At 54.0% G+C, this 20,974-nt stretch overlaps 1 protein-coding gene across 1 annotated transcript in view; it reads right to left on the bottom strand.

Annotated features, from left to right (window-relative positions):
• The window catches only part of NOS1 (nitric oxide synthase 1), a 37,310-nt gene that overhangs the window by 9,701 nt on the left and 6,635 nt on the right, over window positions 1-20,974 (bottom strand). The window contains exons 2-16 of the mRNA XM_062504701.1: window positions 18,543-18,564; window positions 17,979-18,065; window positions 12,194-12,331; window positions 11,632-11,777; window positions 10,597-10,759; window positions 9,445-9,536; window positions 8,361-8,502; window positions 7,767-7,906; window positions 7,204-7,378; window positions 6,347-6,448; window positions 5,461-5,655; window positions 4,028-4,113; window positions 1,252-1,396; window positions 815-919; window positions 405-463 (exon numbers count right to left, since the gene is read on the bottom strand). Coding sequence (XP_062360685.1) covers window positions 405-463; window positions 815-919; window positions 1,252-1,396; window positions 4,028-4,113; window positions 5,461-5,655; window positions 6,347-6,448; window positions 7,204-7,378; window positions 7,767-7,906; window positions 8,361-8,502; window positions 9,445-9,536; window positions 10,597-10,759; window positions 11,632-11,777; window positions 12,194-12,331; window positions 17,979-18,065; window positions 18,543-18,564 — 1,797 coding nt within the window. The remainder of the gene's footprint in view (window positions 1-404; window positions 464-814; window positions 920-1,251; window positions 1,397-4,027; window positions 4,114-5,460; window positions 5,656-6,346; window positions 6,449-7,203; window positions 7,379-7,766; window positions 7,907-8,360; window positions 8,503-9,444; window positions 9,537-10,596; window positions 10,760-11,631; window positions 11,778-12,193; window positions 12,332-17,978; window positions 18,066-18,542; window positions 18,565-20,974) is intronic.

The following is a 20,974-nucleotide window of genomic DNA, read 5'->3' on the forward strand; positions in this document are numbered from 1 at the left end:
CATCTGCAAGGCTGGGAACTCCCTTCTACCTCCAACTCTTATTATTTTGATGCCTCCTGGACAGGCCCTGGCTCTCAGAACGGATGATTTTGGGGAAATTCCTATTTTTATCTGGTTTTTTTCATAGATTCCTGCCTCTTCAAGATGAAGAGAGAAACTCTGAAGTGTCATCCCAGTGAATTACAAGCTGGGATCCACAGGCACCCCTGATTCTGTGCTTTTGTCCTTCCTGGGACCCCAGTCTCTCCATTCCCTGGGTCTCCATGTGGGTCTCATTCCCGGATATTTGCAAATGAGAGATCTGCCTGAGGAGTTCCCACTCCCTTGTGAGAGGATGGAAGCAGGGAACCTGTCCTGCAAGCTAGAGTTTGGATTGGGAGAGGAAAGGGTTGGAGTGCTCTTACTTCCTCTCCTCCAGGTTGGAGTTGGGATTCTTCATCTCCATCAATGCACAGCCAAATTTCTACAGAAAAAGAATGAAAAAGGTCATCAGTTTTGCCAGGTTTTGCAGGAAGCCAAGCCCTGAGCACAGCCTGTGCTCTCTGCTCGCTGTTCCCAGCTGTCCAGGTCACAGCCCCCAAGCCAGGGGACTGTCACCTTCTGGTGACACTGGTGGTGGTCACGCAGGATGAATGTAACACCGGATCAGTGGCTGCCTCATGACAGGGAGGTATCAGGAGATATCCCTGCTGCAGAGCAGGCTGGAGGCAGCTACAGCACCTGGACCTGTTTTGGGTCATTCCAGCCCAGTCTGAACCAAAAGAGGACGTTTCTGGCCCTGTCCCACTGCTGTCCCCCCTCCCTGCTGTCCTACCTCTCCGTTCTCAGGGGGGTCCCCGTTGCCAAAGGTGCTGGTGACCACCAGGACCATGGTTTCATGCTCCAGGTGCACGATGTCATACTCATCCATGGACATGACCTGGGAGCACAGAGAGGTTACAGAGAGCTGGGAGCCTCCTGGGCCGGCTCCAGTGCCCCTGGGGATGGGAACGGCACATCCCTGCTGAGCTCTCTGCACGGGCAGGATGGGAACAGGAGCCTGGAGGGACATGGGCAGCCCTGGAGCTGCCAGCCCAGGGCCACAGGCAAACGGAACGCTGCGATGGCTGCAGGAAATCAGCTGGAAAAATCCAGCCCAGACCCACAGGGTCACATCCTGAAGGCCCCTGGCAGCTGTTTTCCATGTATTTCCTTGGAGCACCCACGATTTCACACCCATCACGTGTCAGGAGCTGGGAGCTGGTACCATACCTTGGCATCAAAGGCGTGTTTGAAGATCTCACACAGAGTTTTTGCATAGACCTGGGACTTCCCTGTTTCTGTGGCATACAAGATGGTGGCCTTGACCCTCTTGGCCATGGCTTGGCCCATCAGCTTGGCTGAGAACTTCACAGCCCTGGGAAGCAGGAATAAACCCCAGTCAGAGCTTGGTCCTTATCCATGCCTCTAGCCCAGACCTTTTTATTTCTTATTAAATGAACAGCCTTACAAAGCTGTAACATGGAATTTTTTGGTTGTTATACAGCAAACAGGGAAGCCTTGGAAGAGCTTGACTTGTCAGAGAGGAAGAGGAGATGAGGGAGCTTGAACAGAGCTCAAATACCAGAATGGGTCGAAAGAGGAAAATGCTAAAGCAGGCATGGGGGTGGTAATTCTGCAGGGCCAGAGAAGCAGGAGAAGAATCAGGAGCAGGTAATGCCAAAGGAAAAGCTGGAACCAACCAGAGCTGGAGCTACAGGAGGAACAGCAGCTCCTCCCTCCCTTCAGTCCAGGCAGGTTCTGCAGGAGCTGCCCTTGCCAGCCCTGCCCCGCACAGAGCAGAGGACACCGAGGTCACACTGAGCTGTCCCCATCCCTGTCACCTGCACTCTGGTGACACCGAGAGCTCCCTGGGAGGAGCAGCCCTTCCAAGCCTGGGGGTAGCACATTTATCTGAACCTTGTCAGGGCTGTTTCCTGCGCCTGCAACTCTGACTGGGTGATTTTCTTCCAGTTTTCCCCACTGGCTCAGGGCAGAGGGGCCCTGGGAGGTCTCCAGCCTGTCCCCAATCCTGGCTGAGGTGATGCAGCACCAGGAATGCTGATTCCTTGTCTGTGGCATCAGTGGGAGCAGCGTGGTGGGGGACAGGGGTTGCGGATTTGTTATTTTAGGGACATCCACAATCACATCAACACTGTTTTTCCTACACGCCCAACATCCTTTTTCCTAAGTGGACCACCAAGCCTTTAAATGGGGCCAGCAGAAAGGCAGAAATCCATCAGGTCTGGATTTAGGCTGGTGTTGCAACAGGGAAAGGCAATTTTTGGGAGGCTGAGGGAGCACAAAGCATGTCTGTGACCTCTGCAGGAGGAAGGGCTGCTTGATTCACTTTGACAGCCCTTGCCCCAGGTTTTTGAGGTCAGCAGGACTCCTGCATCCCCTGCAGATGAACTGTAGTGAATGGAGGCTGCAGCTGGAATGGTCACACTGGACAGGAGGAGTCCAGCTTCTCCCTGACCCTCCTTAGAAATACCCTGGTTTGGGGAATCATTTAGGGAGGGGAAAAAAAGAGGAAAGAAGAGGTAGAAACTCCTCCAGGCTGGTTTATCCTGCCTGCCCCTGGCAGCTCCTCTCCATGGCAGAGTCAGCCTCAGGAACATTTCTGTTTGCTGCTGTACCACCACCGTCAGTGAAGTTCTGCCCTTGGTTATCCCGTGGTGGCAGTGTCCCCTGTCCCCAGGACCCACGCTGGCCCCAGGGCAGGGAGAGGGCAGGAGGGGCAGGGACTGAAGCTCTGAAGGCTCGGATTTGCTCAGATTTTTGAGTCTGAGCAGGCACCAAATCATGCTCAAGGCTCTGGACTCAGGCTGCCTCTTCTACAGCTGATAAGCTCAGATCCAGACAGGATTAATGGTGAATTACAAAAACAATTCCTTTCCCTACATCAAGAACAATGGAGATTTTGTTTTAAATTACCTGCCACGCTCACATTTTTATAAAACCACCCTTCAATGGGGTAGACAGCTATAAAAGCATTTTTTCTCCATACTCCACGGATCCTCCTGCTCTTCCCCCAGCCCCAGTGTCAGCTGCAGGAGCACATTCTTCAGCTGCTGATCCTGTTTATGGATGCACCAGGGAGAGCAGCTCGCAGGAGGTGACAGCTGAAGAGTGGGAACAAATTGATAGCAGGAATTCGGGGAAACTGAAGCGTGGGGAGATGCTGTGATGAGCCAGGGCCACCTGGCAGCCTGGCCACCGCCACCAGGGCACACCCAGCCCTCTCCTGCCTTGGCCCAGGGCTCTGCTGCCACGGAACCAGCAGCTCCTCTCTGCCAATGGCCCACAGGGGAGGAATTTGCACCAGAATCAGCCAAAGGGTCCAAACTGTGCTTGATTCTTGCATTCTTGCTGCTGAGGAGCCTTGGCAGGGAAGAGGGACTGAGGTGGCTTCTTGCCAAGGGTCAACTGACCATGAAGTGCAAATCTCAGCTCAACCCTGATCCATCTGCTGCCTGCAGGGGGATCCCTCATTCCCATCTCCCCCCTTCTTTCCAAAGCAGGTGTTTGGAGGCTTGGGCACACACTGGGGGCAGGTTCTCCTCATGGAGGGAAAAAATCAATGGGAAAAGGAGGAATACGAACATAAGTTAGTGCCAACACAGCCCTGAAGAGGGAGGGGGGGATCTTCCTGCCCCAAGGAAAGGAAAAACAGGTAAAACACCTGCTTTTTTCCCAAAACAATACTCAGGGAAAGCCACCCCTGAGCATTAAGACCTCCTAACCAGAGAATGAGCAGCTTAGGAGAACAAACAATAACCAAAATCTGACGTTCACCCGGTCACAGCCCTTTTGGTGGTCTAGACCGGGTGTTCAAAGGATTGCCTGTGTCCCCAAATGTCCCTCGTGGCAGCTAAAGCCTTCAGTGGCCCAAAGCCCAGGCTCAGAGCCCATCATCTGTAGGGTGATGCACACACCCATAGAGTGCTTAAATCCAGGACCAGCCCCAAACATTCCAGGTCTTTTTCCAGAGCCTGCTGGTACTTACTTTGCCAGCTTCTTAAAGCCAATGGCCCTCTTCTTGGTGGGTGTCCCATTGACCCCTTTCCAGACATGGGTGTTCCAGGGGTCAGGCTAGGAGAGGGAAAAGCAGGATCAGATGGCAGAGAGTTCTCAGAGCTTGGATAAATGCAGCATGCACAGCACTGAGAGTTAAATTCTTCCAGTCAGGTAGGGGAGGAATAGCTGCTACTCCACAGTTCTCCTCTCCTCTCCTCTCCTCTCCTCTCCTCTCCTCTCCTCTCCTCTCCTCTCCTCTCCTCTCCTCTCCTCTCCTCTCCTCTCCTCTCCTCTCCTCTCCTCTCCTCTCCTCTCCTCTCCTCTCCTCTCCTCTCCTCTCCTCTCCTCTCCTCTCCTCTCCTCTCCTCTCCTCTCCTCTCCTCTCCTCTCCTCTCCTCTCCTCTCCTCTCCTCTCCTCTCCTCTCCTCGTCCCTGATCCTTGGAGCCCCATGGGGCTTTTTTTTTGGGCAATGGAACATGCCCAGGAAAATTGCAGTCTAATTAACCCTCCTGGCTTGTAACAGCATCTGGCCAATTACTCTGTCACCTCTCAAGAGGAGCGTTAATAGCCCACAGCCAAAAAGAAGGCAACACCAGAAGGGGAGAGGTGATGGAAACAGATCCTTTCCCCTGCTCTGGCCACAGGTTTTAATCCCCTAAGAGGCCCTTTGGGAAGGGGAGGCAGCTGAAGCCAGGAGCAAGCACACAAACACTCATTCCATGCCCTTGCAGGCTGCAATCAGAGCCAGGAAGCATCAGGGTGCCTGGTGGGTTGGTTACAGGAGTGAACAGACTGCTCCTGCTCTGAGATTATTCCTTAAGGGCTCTTGACTAAAGGTCACATTGTGTGGAAAGCACCGGAGCAGGGATGGCTGGATAACGAGGGAAATTTGCTTAGGGGTTTTTCTTCATGGTCTGGAGTGTTAAATAACCCAGCAGCAGCATTTGATCCCCTGCTGGGCCTGCTGGGCCAGAGCCCCTGTCCCACTGTTGAATCCCCAGGATACAGGAGCCATCCTCTCAAACCTGCAGACTGGGATGGGACACGGGAGCCATCCTCTCAAACCTGCAGGCTGGGATGGGATAAAGGAGCCATCCTCTCAAACCTGCAGGCTGGAGAAGGCAGGGACACAGGAGCCTTCCAGGCCATTTCTTCAGCCACCCATCTGGAACTTCCAAAGGGGAGTAGCTCTGTGTGATTACAAATTGGGACCTCAGGTGTCCCACATTCCTATGGAGGAGCCAAACCCCATTATCACATTATGTTAGGCTGAAATATCCATTGGACTTGTCATGGAATTGAGGCACAGCTTGTGAATGCTGTCCCATGGCGTCCCTCTCCTTCCTGCACCTCCTGAGCTCCCATTCCCACCCTATCCTTGGCCACAAGGCGCTGGTGGAAGGCAGAGGTGGGGACAGCACCTGGTACTCAAAGGAGGGTGTCAGGCGGTAGTTGAGCATCTCCTGGTGGAACACGGGGGTGATGCTGCCCGACATGGGTGGGACAATCCAGACCCAGTCGGCGGGACAGCCCCCCCGGCACCGGTACTCGTTCTCCATGTGCTTGATGAAGGACTCGGTGGCCGAGTGGTGATCCACGATGGTCACCTTGTCACTCTGCCAGGGGACAAGAGAGCAGAGCCAGCAGTTGTCAGCACATCCCAGAGGGCAAAAGGCCAAAATTTTACTTTTGGAGCTCTTGGTCCCAAATATTCCTCACTCCCATGGTCTTTGGGGATGACCCAAGATGGCTGCTGACCCTCGTCCTCCCAAGAAGGCTCTAAAGCTGCCCCAGTGCTTTGAGAATAAATGTGCTATGGGAGCCCTGCTCCGCCTGTAAATTGGCCTGGGCCAGGCAAAGATGGGATGTCTGGGATGTCTGGGATGTCTGGGATGGGTGGGGTGGGTGGGATGGGTGGGATGGAGCATCCTCTGCTCAGAACCTTGGGAAGCTCCTCCAGCGGGGCAGCTCTGACCCAGCTCAGGGCAGGACTGCCACCATTTGAAGCTGGGTTGCCAAGGACTGATTTTGTTACCCAACCCTTAAGTGCAGGCTGGGGGAGAACCTGGGCCAGTTCCTGCCTTGTGGATAGGTCAGAAGGGCTGGATTTTCCCCGTTGGGATTTTCCTCCTGGACCAGCAGGACTCAGGTGCTGGCAGTGCTGTTTTACAACATCCAGAGTGTGGAGATTATTAAATCTCACTGCTTCAGCCCAAATTTGGGAGGCACAGCCCAGTTTCAGCCCTTGTCCCACCTAGACCCTGTGTCCCTCCAGCCTGGCCCAGACAAAGCAGGGTCCCGAGGTACCTGGAAGCTGTAGAGCACAGCGATGTTGATCTCCACCAGGGCCTGGTCCTTCCACAATGAGGATGTTTTCCTCATATCCAGGTTCATTTTCTTGGCCACTTGCTGTAACAACACATTGCAGGAGTGGAAGGATTTAATGGCAAAAAAACAAGGATTGGAGATCTCTGCTTGGGGAGAGGAGTCCAGAGGAGGAGCCCAGGCTGGCACAAGGCACCCACAGGGCAGGGAAGGGCTGATGTTGTGCCTTCCTCTGGGAAGAAATCCTGCCTTTTCCTCTCCAGGATCATGTCCTTTCCTCCTTCCTGAGCAGAGGCAGGTGGCCAAATGCTGCTGAGAAGGCCACCAGAAGCAGCTGGACACTCACACTGCTCCCACCCCTCTGGTTTTCAGGAGACTGGGGAGGGGTGGAGCCCCTCTAAATAACACAACATTCCTTAGAAGGTTTTAATGGATCCAGATGCCCTGCACAGGCACCTTTCCATGGCTTGGCTTTGTCTCTCCCAGTGTGGGTGGTTCCTGAGCCATGGGATTAGCTGGAGGTCCCACACACACGTCCCTTGAGGAGCCACCAAGTGTCTCTGCACTCTTCCATGCTTTAGCACCTGGCCTCAGCCGAGTGCATGACCAGGTGCCTGCTGATCCCCAAGATTCTTTGGCAAGCCTGTGGGAAGCTCCCCAGGGATCACACTGCCTGTGTCACACACCTGCTGGCCCCACAGGACACAGAGACCTTGCCAACTTTGTCCATGTGACTCCAGGAGAAGGGATATGCTGAACTCTCCTGCTCCAGCAAACACTCCCCAGTGCCCTGCCTGCTCCCCAGTAACTCCACACCCGCCAGGAGCACCAGGAATCACCTCCAGGATGTTGTAGCGGGAGTTGTCGCAGTAGTCGCGCACGCCGATCTCCGTGCCCATGTACCAGCCACTGAAGGGGCACGCGGAGAACTCCAAGCCCCCGATCTCCAGGAGCATGTTGGAAACAGCTGGCAGCCCGTACCACTTCAGGCCCAGGTCCTTAAACCATTCAAACCTGCCAGGGAAAAAATCAGGATCAGGCAACCAGCCAAGAATTCCCTGCCCAATGCAGGCAGAGGGGTGGGGGAGGTCACTTTGCCACCAAGGTGAAGGACTTGAGCAGAACATTTCCATCAGTACCTCCCTGTGGGGCTGTTTATGGGGACAAGGTGATTATGGAGTGGGAGACTTCAAGGAAAAGAAAACTTTCAAGGAAGTCACTCTGGATACAAGGAAAACCCCTGAGACATGGACACAATTTCCTTGCCAGATCTGCCAACTTTACTGGAGGGAAGACCCAGGAGAGGGTCTTGGGTGAAGCCCCCAGGCCATGGCAAGGGTGGAACCAGAGGAGCTCAGTCCTGCTGACACCCTCGAGCAGTTCTGGGGTACCCCTGACTCACTTGGGGTGCCGGATGGGCACTTCCAGCACGAGCTCCGGTGGGATTTCGAAGAGCTCAGGGTCATTGCCATTGGCTTGGAGCAGCAGGGGCAGGATATCGAAGCGCCCGTATGGAGCCTTCCAGCCTTGCTGGATGCAGATCTGCACGGACAATAAAGGCAGGGTTGATGTCCCAGCAGGTCACCTGCTCTTCAGACACTGTGGGCAGGGAATTGTGTGGTCCTGGGCACAGTTCCCCGGCAGGATTTCTGTCCTCATGGTTAAGCCAAGGGAGCTACAACAGGGGGTGGCATGTCTTAGCCCACCCATGGCCAAGTCAGGGGAATTTAGGGTGAAAATGAGCCTGAAATGTATCCTCAGGAGGATCATGGCTTGTGCCTGCAATGCTGAAGGAGAAAAGGGGGAGAAAAGCAGAAAAGTGACAAAACCCAGCCTTTATTCCTGGGGAAAAAAAAAAAAAAAATCTGCGGGTGACACAAACCCAACCTCCACCTGTGGCGCTGCACTGGACAACCCCAACCTGCTTGGCCCAGCCCCTCCTCCCTCTGGGGGTGCTCAGGATTGCCGTGTGACCCTTTTTTGGCAGGTCTGGCACCTCGGTCAGCTCCACGTTGGCGGGATCTCCCAGGATGGTGCCGTCGGGCTGCTTGTAGCCGGCGTAGCGGATCAGCTGCGCGTTCCAGATGCGGAAGTCGTGCTTGCTGTCCGTGCGCTGCGGGAAGATGGTGATGGCAGATCTGGAAGGGAAAAGGCAGCGCTGCACTTCTCCACAGCATCTTGCTAACGTGCGAGTTAATGCTTTTGAAAAGCAGGTTGTAAAATCTCAAGAAAAGATGGGAAAAACATTGAGAGGTAATTTGGGGAAAACGTTGGGACAAAATATTTAAAAGCTTAAAAAAGCCCTTGAGGCACAAACAAAAGTTTTTTTAAAAATCTGCTGCAACTGAAGAGTTGGACTCTTATAAAAAGGCTTGTTGTTTTGCTTGTGGTAAACCAGGGCACATGAAAAGGGATTGTCCTACAACAGCAATTCAACCTAAACAACTTTCTCTTTGCCCTCGATGTCTACGTCCTCACAGCCAATTACCCAATCAAATGGTATTTGTACCTCAGCCATTTATCCCTCAGTCAACCCTTCCTCGAATGGTCCCAGCTCAATACCCTCAGGTGCAAAGTTTAAATCCTATCAAAGAAGTTTTTATCGTACACAAGTGATGTGTATGGAAAAAATGATTGTGATCCTGGTGAATGCCAGGAGTGGTGGAATGCTGGAGGAAAAAGGTGCTGCCACCACCTCTGGGTGTGCCCCAAGTGAGTCCCAAAGAGTTGCTGAGCTGGAAGAAGTCGAAGCTCTGAAATTTGGGAGCTCCTGTTAGCAGCTCCTGGCTGCTAACAAGGGGTTTCAGGCAGATCTGAAGGAAAGTCTGAACACTGTATTGGATGCAGAATATAGGAAAGGAGGAATAATGAGAAAATCTTCCCTCTGAAGTCCCACAGGCAGCAAGAAGAGAGAGACTTGGACCAGCAGGACTCCTCCACCCCAGATCAGGACCCTCTCATGCTTCCCAGGACTGCTGGCCACTGAGTGGCCCAGACCCAAGTCCAGCAGGGCCCAGAGCTGGGTCTCCACTCATCCAGAGGCTCTGGGATTCAAACCTGGTGACTCCCCAGTGGCTCACCTGAGGTTCCCCTTGTTGGTGGCGTACTTGATGTGGTTGCAGATGTAATTGAACATCCCGTGGGCCGTGGTGCAGTCCCGGGCATCGAACACCTGGAACAGGGAAGCAGTTGTGGGGATGTTCCAGCTCCTAGGGCAGAGCCAGGCAGAGGAAACACAGCACGTGGAGAACTCCAGGCACCACTGTGGCTTCTCAGGGATCTAAAGCTCCATAATTATGTGTTCCCTGCCTTTGGAACACATGGATGTGTAATCCAGCTGCCCCTTTTGCTTTGGAGGGGTGACTCATCTGCTGCTCAGGCAAAAACCTCCTCATTCCTGTGCTCCCAACCTGCTGCTTTTCCTGCCTTATCCCCCCAAAATTATGGATTCTGCTCTGTTTCTCTCACAGATCAGTACTCAGAGCTGGAACAGAACAGGTGTCAATCACATCTGAGGAACAGGGAGTCACTGAATGGTTTGGGTTGAGGCTTTTAAAGAACATCTCCTCCTACCCCCTTCCCATGGCAGGGACACCTTCCACTATCCCAGGCTGCTCCAGGGCCCGTCCAACCTCGCCTTGGACACTTCCAGGGATGGGGCATCCATGAAAGCATTGGGAAATCAGGAAGGGGGATCAACAGAAGTGGCTGTGCCCATTCCCTGTGTGAAGCAGCCACAGGAACTGCTCAGCAGCACTGATTTGTTCCAGGCTGCAGGAGGAGAGAACATCTCTGTACCAAGGGTTTCCCTAGGGATCACTGATTTCCAATCCTGTTCTGTGTTTCTCTTGCCAAAAGGGCACTGAGCCAAATCCTCTCCTGCTGGATCTCAGTACTGAGGACAAACGTGTCCTGCTGCCTCGCTCCAGGTGGAGCAACAGGTTTGGAAGCAGCAGGAAAGATGTTGGAGCAGGACTGATTTTGGAAAATCAGAAGGCTGGAAGCACTAGCTTCCATTTCAGACACAGCCACCTCATCTCCCACCCAACAGACATTTTTCCACCTCCAGCTGACATCCCAAAGCTTCTGAGAGGAGCTGTGTGTGCTGAACACCTGACACTGGGCATGTGCTGTGCTTCCCAGGTGCTGGAGAGCAGGATTTGCCTCTCTAAAACTCCAGCACACCCTTTGGCAGCAATCTCCTGGGTGTTTCTGGTGGGGTTGGTGCTCACCTGCAGCTTGGACCACTGGATCCTGCCCACGCACCGTGCTGCATTCCTCCAGGCGTGCTTGGCTCCGTAGATCAGCTCCGTGTCCCGCAGCTGGTAAGTGTCAGTGGCCTCAATCTCCTTGGTCACCTCCTCCAGCCTCTCCATGTGGGCCTTGGAGCCAGATCTGGGATGGTTGGGAGCACAGGAGGTGGAGGGTCAGGCAGAGGGCAGGGAATGCTGCTGCTCTCCACCTGGAATTCCTTGTTCTGACACATACACAGGGATTGTGGGAATGGCTGTCCTAGCTTTGGGATAACCGGTAAGCAAGGACTAGGGGGAGGGCAGGCACTTGTGCAGAGACACAACAAACACCAGGAATAAAACTCTACTCAGGAAGCAGCTGCTAATGGAGCACCAGAGCCTCCCTGGGCTGTGACTCTCACGTGTGGGAGATTAGATCATGGAATCATGGAATCATGGAATCATGGAATCATGGAATGGCCTGGGTTGGAAGGGACCTTAAAGCACATCCAGTGCCACCCCCTGCCATGGGTAGGGACACCTTCCACTAGCCCAGGTGCTCCAAGCCCCAATGTCCAGCCTGGCCTTGGACATTTCCAGGGATCCAGGGGCAGCCACAGCTGCTCTGGGCACCCTGTGCCAGGGCCTGCCCACCCTCCCAGGGAACAATTCCTTCCCAATATCCCATCCAGCCCTGCCCTCTGGCAGTGGGAAGCCATTCCCTGTGTCCTGTCCCTCCAGCCCTTGTCCCCAGATCTCTCTCCATGTTTCCTGTTGCCTCCTTCAGGCACTGGAAGGCCACAGGTGGGTCACCCCAAAGCTTCTCTTCTTCAGGCTGAACAATCCCAACTGTCTCATCCTTTCCTCCCAGCAGAGCTGCTCCATCCCTCTGATCATCCTGGTGCCTCCTCTGGCTCCAGCAGCTCCAGGTCATTCCTGAGCTGGGCCCCTGGGCTGGAGCTCTGCGGGTGACACGTGTGACATCTCGGCGCCAGCAGCAGCCTGAGGCTGTGGGCTCCTGCAGGCATCACTCACCTCTTTATGGAGGAGTAGTACTGGTCAATGAAGTCCTTGGCCAGGAGCAGCACCTCCTCCTTGGTCCTGGTGTCCTCTGCCTTGCGGATGTGGGGGCTGGGGGTCATCACGGAGCCCATGCAGATCTGCTCCGTGCACGCCGTGGCCTGAGGGGACAGGAGGGAACAGGAATGTTCTGGAGCCACTTCTAGACACCTGAGCTGGGCTGGGGCAGTCAGTGATCACCTGCACAGAGGTGGTGGTGTGTGACAAACAGGGACATTCCCAGCTGGCTGGGGACACTGTGCGATGGCACAGGCCATGTGCAGTCACCTCTGGATCCAGATGATCAGAGAGATGGGATCCACCCCCCAGCTTGGCATGAAGTCAAATGCTTTTCCTTATTTATCCCAGATGGATTTCCTTCTCCCTGCTTACTGCACCAGATTTGAAAGTCAAACCCTACTGGAGACAAGACTGAATTCCTCCATTTCTGCATTCCCAGGTAAATCCATCTTGGAAATGGCACCATCCACTCCACAATGCTCAGGGAATTTTGGCCAGTCCTACCAGCTCTACTCACCATGGCAGTCTTGAGGTGCAGGGTGTCGTGGAGCACGGAGCCTGTCTCCCAGTTCTTGATTTTCACAAAGCGGGGGCATTTGGAAGGGCTCCCGTTGAGGGTGTTCTTGGTCGGGGACTGGCGCCCCGACGGTAGTGGCTGGAAAAGAGGGAATACAAGGTCAGAACTCATCAGCAAAGTACAGGAAAAGGTCCCAACAACACAGGATCGTGTATGGGGATATCTGTGCTTAAATTCCAGGGGTGACACAGCCAGACAAGGTGTATTATCCCAGTATTTGGCATTATTTGGGATTCTACAACAGAGAAGCCAACTCGCAATGGAATAAAGAAGTCGTGTCTGGTTATGGGACAGCCAAATCTGTGGAAAATGAATTAAAAACAGAGGCGGAAGTGACTTGGAGAATGTCATGTTCAGGTTTCTCTCCAAAATCTGTGAGATGCTTCTTTCCAAGGAGCATCACCTGCTCAGGGTCTGCAGGTGCCAAGCTCTGCCTTGATGGTGACACAAAGCTGAGAGCTGAGCATCAATCTGAGCAAGCCAAAGGCACAGTTCCTTTGATATTAATGCTGGAAAGGTTGTAGGAATGAGGATGGATAAATTATCCGGGGGGGAGGGGGGGGGGGAGCTGCTGAATCATGAGTAGTTGGATTTCTCCACCCTTAGCTCCCTGACACTCTGCCTTGGGATGAGCTCATCCAGCTCTCCTTTAGTTCTGTGCCAGCACGGGGAGAGTCTCAGCCAGCACAGAGCTTGTGAGGAGGACAACTGGTTACAGGTGCTTCTTTTTGCACATTTTCACAGATAAAATCGCAATTTTCTGCTCTGGCCCTTCCTCACCCCAAGCACTTAAAGCTTAAAGAGCCATCAGTGTCTGCCAGTGGGGACAGGGGAGTGTGCAGTGTCTCTGGGAAGCAGAGCTCTGTCTCCCAGGAATCAGATCTTACACAGGGATGTAATTCCATCACTGGAACCACGGCGCTGTTGCTGTAGCTCTCCAGGGGACATCTGAGAGCATCCTGGCTAAAGAAGATTGTGTTTGGCACCACTTCAAGGCTCTGCACAGCAGATCTGGGCTTGGTTGGACCTGTCCCTTCCTACAAGAATCCCGAGTGTCCCTTTTCGAATTAATCTGGTTTTCTTGGAGCTGGCACTGCCTTCAGCCAAGTGTCACCCTCCTTTCTGGGGGTCCTGGGCTCATGTCCCCGTTTCAGAGGGGCAGCAGCAGCACAAATTCAGCCAGAAACAAAGAACCTGCACAGAGTGGGGAAATCTCCTGGTTCAGGAGGGGAAGCAGCAGGAGCCACAGGGATGACAAAGCAGCTGAGGCTTCAGGTCTGACTCGTTCCCACCTCGCCAGAGGATTGCTCTGCTTTTCCAAAGCTCGGAGAGATCAATCCTTGGCTGATTGCAAGGCTGATGCCTGGGCTGACCAGACACCTTTGCATTGTCCTTTTAGTGTTGCTGGCCAGAATTTTTGCTAAGTTCTTGGTTTTACCATAAGCTCCAGACATTTTTTCCCCTGGAAAACAGGGATTTTGAGCAGCCTGAGGCTCACAGTGTAATGCCATGCTCTGAAAACATATTCTGGGAACAAGGGACAGAGGCTGGCGGGGAAGGTAGAGATTTCCAGCCTGAATCCTCAGCAGGACCTTCTTTAGTCCTTGCAGTTTCCAAAAGCTGCTCCCTCCACCCCCCAGGCTGTGCTGCTGAGGATCTCTGACATTCCTCATGTCACAAATCCCAAGATTTTCCCAAGGAGTGTGTCATAGTCTACCCCTTGAAGCCAAATGTCCACACACCACATCTCAGCCTCGACTTTGCATGCTGCAGAAACCAAATAAAAAACCTCATGTAGAGCTCAAACCCAGCAATAAATAAAAAGAACCTCCTTGATGTAGTCCTGGAAAAACACTATTTTAAAGCTAATTTTTTTCAGTTTTGAGGAATCCAACCTGAATGGCAGTGGCAGCTCCTGGTCATTTTTTCCCTCTTCTTGTTTTACTCTTCCAAGAGAATGAAATCATTCTTTAGTCACCAACAGCATCCTGTGCTCCCTGACCCATCCTGAGGACCAAATCTGCCACCTTCCCTCTGAGCCTGATTGCTCAGAGCAGCTCTCCGAGATGGGCAAAATGTGCTGAAAACAGCTCAGAAATGCAACCAAGACCAATCCTCACCTGCAGCTCCACCTGCCAGACAGAAACTGGGAGCACCAGGCAGGGAGTGTTGATTATATCCAGCACTTTTTAATCGGAGTTTTGACCTCCTGACAAGGTGTGCTGCTAAAATACTTCTTGCTGGAGCAGGTATGGCCCCAAAATGTGCCAGGAATGCAGATGTAGCAACGTCCCCATCCTTGGAGCAAGTGGGGGGATGCTGGCTGCTTGTCTGCCTGCAGATGTTCTCCCTTAACCCCCCTCAAAGCTGCTCCGTTTCCCATTTTTGTCTTTTCCCTGCAGGAACTGGGCGAGCTGAAACCTTGGAATCACACGGTCATTAAGGTTGGGGAAGATCTCCAAGATGGTTGATCCCAACCTTTGAGCGAGCACCAAGCTGTCAGCTAGAGCAGAGCACTGAGTGTCATTTCTTGGACACTTCCAGGGATTAATGGGACCCCATTAATCTGTTCCAGTGCCTGACAACCCTTGCTGGGAGAGGGGCACAGAGGAGAGGGATGCTGAATCCTGGGATACTGACCCCACAGTGAACAATTCCTCTGGGGCATCAGCACCAGCTCAGAGAGGTTTATGTGTCCCTCATGGGTCTCTGACACTGCAAAAGTGCATGGGAACATCATTCCATGCAGGATTGCCAGGACAAATCCATCCAGCCCTGGTGTTCAGCACAGGAAGGACCTGGAGCTGCTGGAGAGAGTCCAGAGGAGGCCACAGGGCTGGAGCCAGGCTGGGAGAGCTGGGGGTGCTCACCTGGAGAAGAGAAGGATCCAGGGAGAGCTCAGAGCCCCTTCCAGGACCTAAAGGGGCTCCAGGAGAGCTGGAGAGGGACTGAGGACAAGGGCTGGAGGGACAGGACACAGGGAATGGCTTCCCACTGCCAGAGGGCAGGGCTGGATGGGAGATTGGGAAGGAATTGTTCCCTGGGAGGATGGTGAGGTCAGTGACATGTTCCAGGTCACACAACCACATCCCGGAGCAGCTGCGGAGAGAGGGAAGCCAGAGGAGCCTGGGAGGGAGCTGTGTGTGAGTTTGTGAGCGTGTGCCTTCCCTGCACGCCGAAACTGGAGCCAAATATTCCCCGCCGCTCTGCCATGGATGCTGCGTGAGATCTTTTCATGTTTTAATGAGGCAGCTGGGATCTCGGTGACTCAGGAGAGGGACAAGCCGAGAGACAACTGCGGCAGCCGGGGCGCACACGCGTTATGCAAACAGCTTTTAGCCACAGTGTGCCGGCACTTCGCGGCTCCGGAGCTGTCTGCTCCTGCAGGAACAGCACACCCGGCCCTCCTGGGCTCCTTGGGGACAGAATGACAGCGGACATCTCCCGTTCTGGGCTCCACAGGTCCTCACCCTGCCATGGAATTGCTTTGCTCAGTCCCACCGGCTGCAGCAGCAGCAGCCAGGTCGTGGATTTATTCCCGTGGTGACATTTCCTTCGAGACTGCATCACCCCCGCTCGGCTCAGAGCGTGTCCTTTGCCTTTGGACAGCTGCAAATCAGCCTCACAAGCCGCTCTGAGCCGCTTCCCCCGAGTGCTACACGGGCACAGAGCTGCTCACAAATCAGACCCTGGAGGGCTGAAACAGGACCTGGCACAGCCACGGCATCTTCAGGGCTAGGGTTAAGGCCAGGGGGATCGAGCCCCTGGGAAACCAGCAAAAAAAACGGTGTGGTTTTGTAAAAAAAATAACAGAGGGATGGGGATCGATGCCCAGCAGGGCTTTCAGCACCTTATTACGAGCCTCAGTGAGCATTCGCCACCTGGCCAAGTGAATCCACCCAATCCTGCTTGAAAAAAACAAGGAAAGTTCCCACTTGGCTTGACTTTCCCCTATGTTAATAGTATTTATTGCTGCTTGAAAGAAGTTCAGCTGCCTTGACTGCACACAGCCCCGGGGAACGGCTGGGGGAAAAGCCACACTGCTTCCAGAAAAGCAGGCGTAAGGATTCGGGGATAAGAAGGATAAAAAGAAACTGTGCATCCAGTGAAAAAAAAATAATAATAAAGAGTTTAATAGCAGCTTAAGACTGGTGGTTTTGGCAGCCCCAGCACACAGAGAAATTAAGCTCTGCACACAGAAGGTTATAAAGTGCTTATAGTAACAGACACGGACACGCACGGGGCTTAGCAAAGGACGCAGCAAGACGGAGTCTGTCCAGAGCTGGGGCAAAGGGAGGGCAGCACTGACCTGTGCTGGGCTCAGGATTCCTGCCACAGTGCATTATCCATGTGCTGAGACCTGGGGCTGCCCAGGGCCACCCCCCCAGTGGCTGCTGCAGCTCAGGGATGCTGCCCGTGTTGGGGACACCCACCCCGAGGCTGGCTGTGCTGCTGGGACACCTGGTCCTGAGGTGAGGGAGGGTGGAAATGGATCCCAGGTGCACCTCAGCACCCATCCAGGATGGTTACAGCCCTGCAGCGTGGTCAGGGCTATTCCAGCGCCCTGTGTGGACATCAGCACCAGCTCAGAGAGGTCTGTGTGTCCCTCATGGGTCTCTGACACCGCAAAAGAGCATGGGAACATCATTCCATGCAGGATTGCCAGGACAAATCCATCCAGCCCTGGTGCCCAGCACAGGAAGGACCTGGAGCTGCTGGAGACAGTCCAGAGGAGGCCACAGAGATGCTCCAAGGGCTGGAGCCAGGTTGGGAGAGCTGGGGGTGCTCACCTGGAGAGGAGAAGGATCCAGGGAGAGCTCAGAGCCCCTTCCAGGACCTAAAGGGGCTCCAGGAGAGCTGGAGAGGGACTGGGGACAAGGGCTGGAGGGACAGGACACAGGGAGTGGCTTCCCACTGCCAGAGGGCAGGGCTGGATGGGATATTGGGAAGGAATTGTTCCCTGGGAGGGTGGGCAGGCCCTGGTACAGGGTGCCCAGAGAAACTGTGGCTGCCCCTGGATCCCTGGAAGTGTCCAAGGCCAGGCTGGACAGGGCTTGGAGCAGCCTGGGATAGTGGAAGGTGTCCCTGCCATGGCAGAGAGGTGATCTCCAGTCGGTCCCCCAGGTCCTGCCCTGGATAATCCCATCAGGGAGACCCTTCAGCCCAAGCACTGGCAGAGCTCACGCACATCATGTTTTCCCTGAGGTGATCTCGGTGGCCTGGCAGGGTCTGCCTGACGTCTCTGGCTTCTCTACAAACATGGAGTTAATCTCCTTTTGGCAGGGGAGCCTGAGAATTTATGGCTGTGGAGTGTGAGGAGATGAAAAGGCACCTTGGAACACTTTATGTGAAGTGCTCTATTGAGTTACCATCAGATGAATCCAAACGACTTTAATGATGCAGTTTGGCCTTGTGCCACCAAAAGGGATCACATTCCCCAGGGAGGCCTCAGCCTCCTGCTCCTGGCTGGGCTCCCATCCCACGTCAGCCCTTGCATGAAGAGCATCATTCTCCAGTGACCTCCATTCCCTGACTGAACCACGGCCACTTCAGCTCCTGGCCCAAATGGGCTCTGGGATCCATCACCTACAGCTTTCAGGATCAAATACATGTTGTCCCTGTAGGTTCTTTGTGCTGTGAGAACCCATCAGGATGGGTCACGTTCCCACAAACCCTAGGAATTTTGGTTTTCCCACCCCAAGCAGCCCCAGCCATGGCCTCTTACCTGCTCTGCTTCGGAGTAGGGGTTGTTCAGGACCACGGGGACGTTGCTCTTCCCCCACAGGTCCCCCAGGACACGATCGTTCTCCATCTGAGCTGGCAAAGCTCTCTGGGGATTGTTCTCCCCTTCCCTGAAACTGAAGGGTTAAAAATCATGGGTGCTGGGACCATGGGCACAGGTCCTGCTCCAGCTGCTTCCCACAGAAGCCAAAACTTGGCTGCTGCTCCATGGGAAGGAAGGAAAGGCTGAGCCTTGGCCAAGGCGATGAATCACCGAGGTGAGGACAACCCAAACACAATGGAAATTCCACCTCAGAGCCACAGGAAAGCCCTGTCCCCATACTGGATCTACCACAGAGCCTCTACACCCCAAAACCCGAGCTGGAACCCTGGGAAAGGAGGCTGGAAAAGCTCGTGGCAGATGGAGTTTGCAGAGCAGCCTGGTGTTCATGAGCAGGGAAGAGGAAAAAACAACCCAGAACAAACAGCAGGTTTTTCCCAGGAGCTCTCTCTCCTCTCCCTGACCTTTCCAGATGCTGTCAGTGGAAGTGATTTCAGCCAAGCAAACTGCTGGATTGCCCCTGGAATTGCTGGGGATGAGGGGAAGGCTGGGGACTGGGGACATCCCAGCGCTGGCTGCCCTGGCCCATGAGGTGACCCCAGAGTAATTCAGGTGTAACTCACTCTCCACACACGTTTTGGGGGGTGGGAGAGGCTCTGAAATGCCACCTGAGCAGCAAAACCTCTGCCACGTGAGCCCTCACCAAGGAAAAAACCAGCGGGGTTTAGAGATGTGACATTCAGACAGGCAGGAGGTGGCACCGGTGCCACCAGCACCACAGAGTGAAGGGTTGGGCTGGACAGGGGCATGGGTCAGGATGGGCACAGGCACTGAAGAAATGTCCTCTGGCATTGTTTTGCTCCTGCTGTCAGTCCTTAAAAGTCTTCCAGATGCCACTGAATCAATAATGAGACTTCTCATTAACGGTGGCAGGCTTTGGGCACTGACCAAAGTAGGACACTTGCACTCAAGGCATAAATCACACCAACAGGATGCTCTTGACTCAATTTCAGGAAGACAAATAAATACAAATAAAATTGGTTTCACAGTCCTTGAACTCCTTTAGCTTAAACAAAATACTTCATTTAAAGAGCATAGCATCTCCCTGTGCTTTTTCTGCCATTTTTCTGCTTTTACAGAGTCATGCTCAGATGCCAAAATATTTCCCTGGGCTCTGGCCACCTTCCAAACATTGGAAAGTGGCCACCTCGGTGCAAGTGAGGAGTCACAGGTGCCTAAGGGCTTTTTTTTCCTGGGATTTCTGTGCCCCTCCAGGCCATGAAAGCTGTTCCCTGGTGACCTGGCTCCTAGGATGTGAAAAGGTTTCAATCAGATAAAACACAAGGAACTCCACCCGCAGCACCTCAGCCAAAGGCAACAGATCCCAATCTCTGCTGCAGGTGGTGGTGATCCAGACAGATCCCAGAATCCACATGGATCCACACAGATCCCGAGGGACAATCCCGAGGACAGGGACAATCATGAGCCACAGTCCTACTGTGCCCAACCCAAAGGGCAAGCTCAGGGTCTCCTGGCCAGCCTCCCTCTAGCCCAGTAATCCCCAGCAGCCAGGCAGGAAATTAGCAGGATGACACTGCAGCTGATCTGGCTGTCCCCTCCCAGTGAGCCCAGCTGGTAAATCTCCTGGAGAACTCTCATTTCCAGGGCTGCACATCCCTGCCCTCCTGCCCTGATCCCCATCGAGCCAGGGGACACAGAGCCAGGTCAGCACAGGGCCACCAAGTTGGGGAAGTCACCTCCAGCAGCTGCTGAGCCCCAGCTGCTGCTCCTCCCAACAGGCCCAAAATTGAGACACAAGCACTGAACCCATGAGAAAGATCCCTTGGCTCTCCTGGAACTTGGGACATAGCAGAGGGAACCCACTGGAAAACCCTGCAGGGGCTTCTCCACAGGAAAAGTTTGGGATCAGCACAGTTTGAGATCCCACAGGCACCTCCAAAAGGATGCTGGTACCTGCTGCTCCCAGAGAAGTGTCTGCAGGGTCACTGCCAGCACGAGGGAAGCTGGGAGAGGGATTCATCCAGCAGTAGCAAGGCACCCTTGGAACGTGGGATCTCCGTGTGTGCACAGCAGCACAGCCATAAGTGTTGGCAGCTGGAGAAATCCCAGATGTGCAATTAAATTGGGTATTAATTTGGGTATTTTGGGATTTACAGGTCCTGCTGGAGCAGGGATTGCTCCCATTGCTTGGCCTCAAGCACCACCTGACAGTGTCCTGAGAGACAGGGACATCGGGTGGGAATTACCTGGAAGCTCCAAATCCCCCACATGTCTGAAGGTGTGGCAGGAGCAGGACTCGTGCTGCTGTTCCCTATGGATTTATGGCTGCATGAGCACGGCAGTGAGGGGCTGACCCTGCTGGAAAAGCTGGAAAAAGCTCTTCTGGAAAAGCACAGTCAAGCGTGGCTGTGACAAAGCCATCAGAGTGACCTGGGGGTGTTCCTGGTGCTGTGCCTGGCCAGGGGCTGCCCTGAGCCAGTGCAGACCTCCCCCGGATGAGGCTGCCCAGAAGGATCCGGCTCTGTCTTTTTGGAGAGAGGCAGGGAGAGAAAAGCCCATTCAGAGCAGCCAGAGCCTCACCCCAGTCCGAGCACAGATGGGGGAATAAAAATAAAAACCATCAATTGCTTCATTTTACAAATATTTCCTGCCCCTTGCTTGTAAGGGCCTTGTTTGCGAGCTGGGACAGAAACAGGATTTTTGGGATGACTTATTTTCCTCTCTTGCTGCGGCTGCTCCAGCCCCCAGAGGCACAGGGTGTCCTGGCACATCCCTGTGAGGATGTCACTCACAGCTCGAGGAGGCTGAGGGGACAGCCACAACACCACGTCCTAGCTCAGCCCCTGGATAATGTTTCCAAAAGGATTTTATCAACAGGAGAGCCCAAAGGGTGGTTCTGGTGGGCACTGGAGAGGGCA

The sequence above is a fragment of the Cinclus cinclus genome, chromosome 17, assembly GCF_963662255.1.
Source record: "Cinclus cinclus chromosome 17, bCinCin1.1, whole genome shotgun sequence".
NCBI lineage: Eukaryota > Metazoa > Chordata > Aves > Passeriformes > Cinclidae > Cinclus > Cinclus cinclus.